Raw genomic sequence first — 12,521 nt, 5'->3', positions numbered from 1 at the left:
TATAGCAATAAATTTATACCCATCTAAATCCTTTTAACTTCTATTGTGTAAGAGCAAAAGAATCTATAGAACTCTTATTTAGAAGTAGTAGATAAAGATACAGATGAATTCATTAATTTAAGAGAAGAGGCAAGCTCATATCTAGATCCTCCCCATCATAGAAACTCTGTGTCAATGGTGTTGCCCTTGGAGCAATGCGAGATAACATTGAGAGAAGGCGGGTCATAAATCTCATCCTCACTTTGAGTCTGCCAAACACAGATTGTCCCACTTTTATCCTAAATCTGCGCAACCTTATCCTCAAAGCTGGCTTAGGTTTTGGCCGATCCGCCTGCTTCAAGATTTTGTTTATCATCATCTGGGCAATCTGGTGTCGCCTCTCTTCAACTGCTTCTTCACACATGTTCATCTCACTATATGTATTCGCCCTTCCCTTCAATCTTAAGCTCCTCACCCATTCTCCTAATCCCATTATCTTCATCTGAAAGAGAGTTCAGTCCAGAACAATAAAGGATAAGTTCTCTATGAAATCTCAAACAAATTTCAGTCTAATACTTGTATTCTTTGCCTTCCATCGTTATGGATAAAGCATATAAGGACCAAATTTCAGTCGGTTGATTTTGTTTCTGATGGGAAGGGATTAAACAATTTGAAAGTTTCGATATCATAAAAGATTGTTCTAAACTACTTCGACAAAATGGATATCTCTCAATCTTTGATTGTTGATTGAAGAGATGTCAACCTGATTTCAACCTGTGACTATTCTAGATTTATATAAACACCATAAACAAAAATTAAGCAAAATTGTTTCCACGATTGAGATTACTTAGTACTCTAGGAATATATATAAAACCGAAACAAACACAAATGGGCTGGACTTGTATTGAATGCCCAAAGCAGGTGCGTGGGTGCCATCGCCAACAATGCTTGAATAGGAATAACGATGAAATAAATATGGAATTCCGAATGAAAGACAATTACAACCGGCCTTATTGTTGATAATAGATATGGAAGTCCAGACAGAGACAATTATAGCCGGCCTCAATAGTTTTTGCCCGTAGGTGCAAATTACTCTAATTAACCATAAAAGAGGATACTGCCATTCTTATTGGTTGGAAGCTGATTGAAGATGTCACATCTCTCCTGATGTTTGGGAGAAGTTTGATGATCATGACCCTCTTCTTTGGTTTAGTATAGTCTATTGATGTTTAATATTGTTTTTGGGTTTGATCTTTTGTTCTTCATCACTGTTTAATATGTTTTTAGGGTTGACTTCTTTGTATTGGCTCTTCATAGCTGTTTAAAAATGTTTTTGGACTTGATCTTTTTGTATTGGCTCTTCATTATTGTTTAATTATGTTTTTGGGGCTTGATCCTTTATATCGGTCTTATAATTTTTCATTGATAAAAAAATTAATCAAAAATATTCATTAAAAACATCTAATTAACATCAACAATTAAATATTTTGATCATCAAATTATTCATTACTATAACATAAATATTTGTAGTTTAGTTAGCCAAAAGTTATATATTTTTATTTTTATTAGTATTGCATAAATATTTGTATTATTTGATCAAGGGTTACATATTTATATTTTTAAGATTCATTTTATGTTTAGTCAACATTCATATAACTAGCACTTTCACTAAAAGGGGTGCAAGGGTTAGCTAATAGTAAGATATAGATAGATGAACTTTTTGAGATGAAGAAGTTGTTGTCACACTCATTATTAAAAAAAAAAATACAACTAGTTGTTTGGTTTCTCTCTTTTTTCTCTAATTGAACCCTAAATAATGTTCATCCTAACCCTAGTTCTAATTGTACCCTAATTATAACTTTAACCTTAATTGTAATTATAATGCTAATTCTATCACTAATCTTAATTCTAACCCTCCTAATTCTATCCCTAACTCTAAAGTTTATTGTAACTCAAGCTCTAATTCTAAATGTAATCCAAATTTTAGTCTAGCCTTAGCCCTAATCTTAAGTGTAACTTTTATTCTAACCTAACCCTAATTGTAATTGTAAAACTCAATATAACCCAAATTTTATTGTAATCCTCATCGTACCTAATTCTATTCTCAATTCCATTACCCTTATTCTATTTTACTTGCAAGGCTTTAATGTAATTGCTAATTATTATTTTTATAAATTTATATTATTTAAAATTAATTTTATGTCAAATTATTTTTAACCTTGATTCTTGTATATTCATATTACTTACATTATCAAAATTAATCATAACCTTAAAATTTGGGAAATAATTTTTATTTTTACTTTTTTATATGCAAATTGTGGCATTCACACCCACTCATAACTTTAGAACAATTTTATGATTAGACATAAAGTTATTTTTATTTTTATTTTTATTAATATTTGAATTTCATCATCTCTTATTAATCATAATAGAATAATAATTTGTTATTATTATATTAATAGTATTTAATTTACATAATCATATTATTAATGTCAATATTATATTATTAGCAATATTAGTATATTATTATATATCATTATTAAGATGCAATTTACATCATTAAGGTAAAACGCAACCCCTCTAGGTTAGAATTTGAGAAGATGAAAATCTCTAATTCTTATTGTTGAGTTAGTAGATGAAAATCCACAATTCAGTTATGATAAGTTCAAGAAAAGATATCCAAATATTATATCTAAATTAGATAATAAACTCTTAAAAATCTAATTTTTATAATAATCTCATACTTATATTTAATTTTACAAATCATTATCATGAACCAAGATTTATTATATTTAAGAAAAAAAAAAAAAATCTGAATATTCATGAAAAATCTAAATTTTAAAATTAGTAAATCAAGCTATTTGAAATGCTACCTAATTTGTTCTTTTGAAATCTACCTTCAGATTTCAAATGAACCAAGATTTATTATATTTAAGAATAAAATTAATTAATTTGAATATTCATAAAAATCTAAAAAAAAAAATGGGTAAATCAAGCCGTTTAAAATGCCCACCTAATATGTCCTTTTAGCCGCCATTATCTTAGACAAATCTACCTCGAGATTTCAAATTTGATGAAATTGGCATATCTTGAAATGTTTTCCAATTACTGCTTAATGACTCTGACTTTTAAGCTTAATAAAGCTTAATAAAAATTAGATTCCATCACTCTTGACTTCCATCCCAATCTTGTATTTGAAACGGAAATACAGATAAAAAAGGTGTGAGAAGGCTTTATTCTTTACTAATAAATATGTCACTTAAGTAATAATAAATGAAAAATAAAAAGATGAAAAAGCTTCACAGGAACATTATTAGAAAAGAAATATTCTAAAATTTCAAGATAAACCCTCAAAATAAGGAAAGAAAGCTTGGTGTTTGGCATCATTAAAAAATAAACCATCAATACTTTCTAAAAAAAATACAATCTAGTAATATTGCCAGATTAATACATCATCTAGATGAATACTTTGCGATGTGCAAAAAAAAATGATGGCGTAAGACATGAGACTAAAATAGTGGCCTATCGGCTAAATATTTATGTCCATGGGCTGAATATTTATGTCCATGGATTATTTGATAGTATTTTTAAGTGTTATTATTAATTTTCAAGACTTAGAATATAAAAGATTTTTGAAGATCTTATGAAATTTTTTTTTAAAGATATTTTAATTTTTATATTATTTATGATTTTTAAAGATGTGCAACAATGACATAATAAATATTATGCCACAATAAGTACTAACCATGAGGTGGACTGGTTTATAGTTTTTGTTTCGATTATTTTTTAAAATTAATATCAAGAGGGTGATAGTTAAGTATTTAATGTTTTTGACATTTTTTAGATGGGAATCTCAAATTGAGATATATAATTGTCATTCAAAGCATTTTTTGATTCCCTGTTAGAAATGAAGATTAATTTATAGTTTTATTTTTAAGATGTGCTTTTCTAGATTATTATCAAGAAGGTGATAGTTAAGTCTTTAACAATTTTTGAGTTTTTTTAATTTTTTGATCAAGAATCTACTAGAGTTTCAATAGCTCCTAGTTCATTATCTTTGGTACAACTTTTGATGGGGACCATGAAAATGCTTAGGCAAAGGTGGGCTTGGGATTATTGAAGGATGAGAGGTGCCTTGGAGTGACTGAGGATGAAGAACAAAAGATTTTGATGGTTGGTGATGTGTTTGGGTATGTTGGTCATGGGTAAGGGTTGGGTGAAATTTGAAATGTTTTGCAATCCTTTTTGGATGATGGTGATAATGAAATAGTCAGTATAGTCTTTTTGATGGGTTTGTAATCATGGGAAACTAAATCTATGTCATATTTCTGTTGTGGGCACAAATGTTGTAATGGGAATGGCACCCTTTGCAACATTCACATATCAAAATAAAATAAAATAAAGGTATACAATTCAATAAAAATATTGGTCAAAAAGCCAACAATATTAGTGCATATCCAATTTGGAAGCATAGTTAAAGATTGTAAAATAAGATCCAATATATCACAAAATATCCATGGTGGTCAATTCAATATCCAACATTATTGTACAAATGTAACACATTAGGAAATAATCTAATTTAGTCTGAGAATCAAATAAAATATCATTAAGCATCGTAGCTCAATTATGTATAATTTATCCATAATATTACTTTGTCACAACCAAGAAGTAAGATACACATAGATATACTCATTCATATCATGAAAAATATATACTCTATGGTACATTGTTATCACAAACAATAATATACAAAGATGCATTATAGGGAGTTGACTAGGTGGCCTTCCAGGATCTACATAGGATGATGAGGGGGCTTCTTGACGAATGGGTACTTGATTGGATTTATGATACTTTTCTTCTGTGTTATCACAATATTAGAAAGGGAGGGGATCTCCATGAATAGTGACTTTGGCACCATTATGAGGAAATTTTCTACTTTGATGCTATGTAAAAGGTACATTTTGCATAGCATGTATCCATGGATGGCCAAGAGATATTATATATGGGAGATGAAGGTCCAAGGCCTGATAAACAATCACAACTATAATGGGACCAATTTGAATGGCAAATGTTATCACTCCCTCCATATTAATGCTTAGCATCATCATAAGCTTTTATTGTGATACATTTTTGGGAATCACTAACACCATAAAAATATCCTAATTGTTTTACCAATTATAGGGTACAAATGTATAAACTTATTTCTCAATCTATCACGAGTCTCTTAACCTTATGTTTGTAAATAGAAAATCTCTAGGTATAGAGCCTCATTATGTGAACACTAATTGATGGGAAGAAGTGATATGCCCTATAATGGCTTGGAATTGATCAACATTTATGTTATTAGGTAAATAAGACTTTTGGAGTGATTTTTAGAGGATCTCTCTATGTGTGTGACATATTTATTGGAGCTCTAAGATGGATATTTGTGCAATATTTTTTCCCAAATGATCTTAAAGACTATAGTGGATATAGGATCAGATGTGGATGACCCCCCTAAAAGGGTAACTTTACCTCTACACATATTGACAACACATTTGGAGAATTGAACTTTAATTGATAGATTGGTGATACGAGTATTGGATTATCCTAAGTGACCCATGGTATAGTTTGTTAGGATAACCAATGAACAACTAAGAGCCCTAGGGGGGTGAATCAGTTGTTAACAGATTATGTGAATTAAAGAACTTAAAACCTTTTACCGGAATAACTGATAAAGCATTAAAGCATAATTGAAAACCAAAGAATCAATACCATGCAACCATAACACATAACACCATGATTTGTACGTGGAAAACCCGATAAAGGGAAAAACCACGATGGAAAACCCTACCCACAATCAGATGATACTTCTGCAAAAAGTATATGATTACAATAGGGGCATGCACATGCAGGAAGGCACACTGCCTAGAGCGCACTGCTCATCACAATGGAGTCTCACTGACTACAGAAGAGGCCAACCACCTCAAAATATTTGGACAACAATCCAAAAAAAAGAACTACGTGTGATAGCATCTAACATGCCAAATTACAGTTCTAGTTATGCTCAATATCAGAGGTCTAAAACCTCTTACATAAATCCAACTCGATCACCTATGATCGACCAAATCCTCTACACAAATGATTATTACATTATTTGATCATTGCCTATGATCTACAATGAGATCTTACATATATTTATACCAACCCAAGACCTAACCAATTAGGTTGGCCACCCAAATGATAATTCAATAGATCCATTACATAATCTTGAAATAAAATCATAAAACATGTCAGCCTAAGGCCAAACAAACATCATCCAATCAATAAAACATCCCAGAAGCGCATCAGAGGATCCACCAACACGTTACATGAAAACTGAGCAATAACCTAGATAGCACCGGACCTAAATTAGATCCACACACGCCAAAGAAATGACACCAATCAGTCGAAGCACGAACACAATCACTATTAGCATCCTAAATAACTTCTAGAAGTTGCACCAACACCACTTATGCATTACATCAATGATCTGAACAATAAACCTCTGTCGGTGAAACCCTTACCAGACCTACAAAGCAGGCTTACTAGAACATGAGATAGCATCTGATCATCAAGTCAATACCAACTGACTGAAACATACTTCAGAAGCATATAAACCATCCATACAAACTTATTCCATCATCCAGATCATACCAGTGGCAATCAACTAATAATCTTCCTAATCTCATCCTTCTACTGAAAGTCGATAAAAAACCATAACAAATAGTGTTTACATCAATGACAAAACATCAATGCAACACATAACCAATTCCTTCATAGTGCCAACAATCTCCCCCTTTGGCATTGATGGCAACACTAGATGTGAAAAGAATCCAAGTGCCAAGAAATGTCAAACAAGTCTCCCCCTATGGAAGACCACCAACAATCTCCCATAAAATGATATAGCAATAAAGCTCTGAACCAAATCTAAATCAAAAGACCAAATACTGCCAAACTCCCCCTAAGGAGTGCAATCAATCTAAAAAATAGATAGCAATGGTTTTTCACATATATTCCTCCCCCTTTGATAGCAATGCCAAAGATATGACATAGATATCAAACAGAATATGAAAACTTTAAATCTCAAGGTTGACTACTCCCCCTGAGTAGTATCAATATTTCATCAATCCGAAGCAAAAGATAGCTCTGATAATGCATACCGGACTAATGCACATCTTCATCATTTAAGTCTCTACCAGAGGGGTAGAAACCCTCAATCTGTCTCTCAAATACTCAAATGATTCCCGGGACAAAGGTTTAGTGAAGATGTCTGCTATCTGTTCTTTAGTGTTCACATAAACCAATATGACTTCTTTTGCTTCCACATTTTCCTTCAAAAATTTATACTTGATTGATATGTGCTTAGTCTTGGAGTGAAATATCAAATTCTTGGATATGTCAATAGTTGCAGAGTTATCACAATGAATAACAACCAAATCATTACAACTCACATGTATATCCTTCAACATCTGCTTCATCCATAGAACTTGAGTGCAATTAGTTGCGGCTGCAACATATTCAGCTTCAACAGTAGATAAAGAAATGCATGGTTGCTTCTTGTTGATCCATGAAACCAACTTATTCCTAAGAAAGAATGCTCCACCGGATGTTCTCTTCTGGTCATCAACATCACCTAACCAATCTGCATCTGTATATGCACATAAAGTAAAGTCATCATCTTTAGGGTACCATAAACCATATTTAGTTGTTCCTTGCAAATACCAGAATATCCTTTTTATTGCACTTTCATGATTTTCTCTTGGATTACTTTGAAATATTGATACAATACAGACTACATTCATTATAGCCAGTCTAGTCTGAGTTAAATATAGCAAACCACCAATCATGGATTTATATCTTGTAGAATTTACTGGAGGGGATACATTTTTAATTGATAATTTTTCACTTGTAACCATAGGAGTACTAAGCAGTTTGGAATTTTCCATACCAAATTTCTTCAACAATGCCCTTAGATACTTAGTTTGATATATAAACATTCCTTTGTCAGTCTGAGTAATCTGCAAACCTAGAAAAAATCTCTTTTCTCCAGTCATAGACATTTCAAATTCACTCTACATATTATCAGAGAATTCCATGCATAATTTTTCTTCACCTCCAAATATGATATCATCAACAAATACTTCAATAATCAGAATATCATCATTAGTGATCTTATAATATAGGTTACTGTCAGCATTACCTTTTATAAAATCAAGCTTCAAAAGATACTTATAAAACCTTGCATACCAAGCTCTAGGAGCCTGTTTTAATCCATATAGGGCTTTCCTTAATCTACAAACCATATTTTTGTCATCTATCAATAAGAATCCATCAGGTTGCTCAATAAAGACTTCCTCTTCAAGTTCTCCCTTCAAAAATGCACACTTAACATCCATTTGATAGACCTTGTAGTTCTTATAGGTTGCATAAGCAAGAAATAGTCTAACAACTTCAATTCTAGCTACCAGTGCAAAAGTTTCACCATAATCAATTCCTTCCTTCTAAGAATATCCTTTGCAAACCAATCTAGCCTTGTTTCTTACAACTTGTCCATCCTCATTCAATTTGTTTCTAAAAACCCATTTAGTTCCAATAACATTCTTATTTTTAGGTCGGGGAACCAAAGTCCAAGTATTGTTCTTTTCTATCTTATCTAATTCATCTTCCATAGCTTTCATCCAACATTCATCTTTACAAGCTTAAATTACTAATTTTGGTTCAATCTGAGAAATGAAAAATACCTCTTGATTTTCCAATCTTCTTCTTATCATAACTCCCTTGTTTTGGTCTCCAATGATTTGATTTTCAGAATGATTTAGCCTTACATACCTTGGTGTTTTTTGATTTTTCAGGTTCTCTATGCTACTCTTCAATTATAGTTGAGTTTTCTGATGATGTCAGGGTAACTGTTTCAGGTATTTTATTCTGGTACAGGCATTACCAGTTCATTTATGATCATTTCCACTATCGGTTCTTTGTCATAAGATTTAGCTTGGTATTTGTGTTGCTCATCCACTTTCACATTAGCGCTCTCCACAATTCTCTACAATATTTTGTTATAACATCTATATGCTTTGCTTTTAGTTGAATAACCAAGAAATATTCCTTCATCACATCTAGGGTCAAACTTTCCAATGGAATCATCTCTTTTGATATAACACTTATTTCCAAAGATTCTGAAATACTTAAGAGTACGAGAATGACCAAACCATAATTCATAAGGTGTCTTACTGGTTTCTCATTTGATATGAACTCTATTGAATGTATAAACCATTGTACTTACTACTTCTCTCCAGTAGATATGAGTAAAATTAGCTTTCATCATCATGGTTCTGGTTGCATCCAAAATGGTTTTATTCTTTCTTTCCACAATGTCATTCTGCTTAGGTGTCTGGGGTGCAGATAATTGTCTCCAAATGTCATTTTTCTCACAATAGTTGTTGAATTCACCGGATGTGAATTCACCACCTTGATCTGATCTCAAACACATGATTTCCATTCATGTCTATGTCTTGACCATAGCTTTAAAGATCTTGAATTTCTTAAAGGCTTCAGATTTCTCCCTTAGAAAAGCAACCCACATCATTCTAGAATGGTCATCAATGATTAACATGAAATATCTATCTCCTTGAAAGCTTCTTATATTAGCAAGACCACATAGGTCAATATGAATCAAATCAAGAATATCATTAGATTTATTAGGAATGATTTTAAAAGAATTTTTGATTTGCTTACCCATTTGACATTCCTTACATACAGGATTATCAAGCTTCACAATCTCAAGTAAATATCTATCTGCCTTAGTTGAACTAATCTTTACAATGTAATCAAAATTTACATGACACAACCTCTTATGCCATAGCCAACTTTCATCAATATGTGCAATCAAACATGTCTTTTCACCGGAGCTCAAATAAAAGATGTTACCTTTTGTCTGTGTACCAGTTGCAATCTCCAATCCTGATTTGCTAATGATTTTGCACTTTCCATCCTTGAAATGTGATCGAAATCCTTCGTCTACCAACTATCCTACACTCAAAAGATTATGCTTCAAAGCTTCAACATAATAGACATTATCAGTGTTATGCTTACCATCCAATGAAATGGTTCCTCTTCCTTTGATCATGCATGCTTTGTTATTACCGAATCTGACTTGACCACCATCAAATTCTTCTAGGGTTAGAAACTTTCTTTTATCTCCTGACATATGATGAGAACATCCACTGTCTATTACCCATTCATCTTTGTCTTCAAATTTTTCTACAAGGGCCTTTTCCTCATTTTTGATAACTAGTTCCAGATCATCTTCCTTCATAGCATAGAATACCCAGTCTTTTCCATTGATGAATCCATTAGCTGAATCTCCCGCCAGTTCTTCCTCTTAGTCATCAGTTACTCCTTCCTCATCAGCATAGTAGCATGATTTTTTTTTGTTTCTCTAGTACTTATGCTTGATCTGATATTCAGGGCTAGGCTTAAAAGATCTTCTTGCTCTTTCTTCTAATTTTGAATTCCTTTCAGGACATCTAGATGCAAAATGACCTATCTTATTACATGCAAAAAATTTGAAAGGAGATTTTCCTTCATACTTACTTCCTGTCGGACCTTTAGGTATCCTTCTAGAAAATAGGGCTTCAGGTTGCTTAAGCTCTTCATCTTCTTTCCTAATCTCTTCCAATTCCTTTGCATACAAAACTTTCCAATCTTGCTTGTCGGCTGATGATGTAGATGCCTTAAATGTAGCATCAATCTTTGTAGCTCCTGGAGGACCAAATTCTTCAAGCACAAAAGCAGATATCTTCCCAACAAGAGTATCTCTATTGACAGAAGAATTAGGCATGATTCTTAGCTCATTAATTGCAGCTACCTTCATCTTATATGTCGGTGGCAAAACCCTTAATACTTTTGAAACAATCTCTTCCTCGCTCAGAGATCCACCACAACACTAATTTCCTAATACAATTTCATTTACCCTTTCCATGAATACAAAAATTCTTTCATCTTCCTCCATCTTCAAGCTTTCATATCTTACCTGGTAACATTCAAGTTTTACAATTTTAATAGTGGGATCACCTTCATTCAGAGTCTCCAACAAGTCCCATATAGCTTTCGCCGATGATTTATCAGATACTCTCATGATTCGCTAATCTGATAAGGTGCTTAAGAGGGCTTCTCTAGCTCTATAGTCATTCTCAATATTCTTTCCAAGTATGTCAGTGCAGGATTGCCAGATGCTAGATCATGAGGAGTGTAACATTTATGAGTTATTTCCCAAATTTCCTTTCCAATGCATCTTAAATGAGTCTCCATCAGAATTTTCCATAATCCATAGTTTATTCCATCAAGCCTAGGGTTGTCCTTCCAGTAAACAGTAGTTGAACTATTAGTTGCCATAGGATCTTCCTCAAGCGGTTAAGCTTCTGCAAAAAGAGGACCAAGCTCTGATACCAATTGTTAGGATAACCGGTGAACAACTGAGAGGGGGGTGAATCAGTTGTTAACAGATTATATGAATTAAAGCACTTAAAACCTTTTACTAGAATAACTGATAAAGCATTAAGCATAATTGTAAACCAAAGAATCAATACCATGCAACCATAACACATAACACCATGATTTGTATGTGGAAAACCCGATAAAGGGATAAACCACGGTGGGAAACCCTACCCACAGTCAAACGATACTTCTGCAGAAAGTATATGATTACAATAGGGGCCTGCATATGCAGGATGCCACACTTCCTAGAGTGCACTTCTCATCACAATGGAGTCTCAATGACTATAGAAGAGGCCAACCACCTCAAAATATTTGGACACCAATCCAGAAAGAAGAACTGCTTGTGATAGCGTCAAACATGCCAGATTACAGTTCCGGTAAAGCTCAATACCGAAGGTCTAAAACCTCTTACATAAACCCAAATCGATCACCTATGATCGACCAAATCCTCTACACAAATGATTATTACATTATTCGCTCCTTGCCTATGATCTACAATGAGGTCTTACATATATTTATACCAACTCGGGACCTAACCAATTAGGCCTTCCACCCAAATGATAATTCAATAGATCCATTACATAATTTTGAAATAAAATCATAAAACATGTCAGCCTAAGGCCAAACAAACATCATCCAACCAATAAAACATCCTAGAAGCGCATCAGAGGATCCACCAACATATTACATGAAAACCGGTTCATAACCTAGATAGCATCAGACCTAAATTAGATCCACACAAGCTAAAGAAATGACACCAATCAGTTGAGGCATGAACACAATCACTATCAGCATCTTGATTCCCTTCTAGAAGCTACACCAACACCACTTATGTATTACATCAATGATCTTCATAAAGATCTGTCAGTGAAACCCTTACCTGACCTACAAAGCAGGCTTACTAGAACATGAGATAGCATCCGATCATCAAGTAAATACCAACTAACTGAAACATAGTTTAGAAGCATATGAATCATCCATATAAACTTATTCCATCATCCAGATCATATTGGTGACAATCAACT

At 32.9% G+C, this 12,521-nt stretch overlaps 1 protein-coding gene across 1 annotated transcript in view; it reads right to left on the bottom strand.

Annotated features, from left to right (window-relative positions):
- Positions 1–12,521, bottom strand: part of LOC131876656 (uncharacterized) — a 78,734-nt gene that overhangs the window by 40,067 nt on the left and 26,146 nt on the right. The window contains exon 2 of the mRNA XM_059222099.1: positions 294–481. Within this exon, the coding sequence (XP_059078082.1) occupies positions 294–481 (188 nt within the window). The remainder of the gene's footprint in view (positions 1–293; positions 482–12,521) is intronic.

Source organism: Cryptomeria japonica, chromosome 6 (genome assembly GCF_030272615.1).
Source record: "Cryptomeria japonica chromosome 6, Sugi_1.0, whole genome shotgun sequence".
NCBI lineage: Eukaryota > Viridiplantae > Streptophyta > Pinopsida > Cupressales > Cupressaceae > Cryptomeria > Cryptomeria japonica.
The sequence above is the reverse complement of the archived record's forward strand: the minus strand, read 5'-3'. Positions and strand labels throughout refer to the sequence as shown.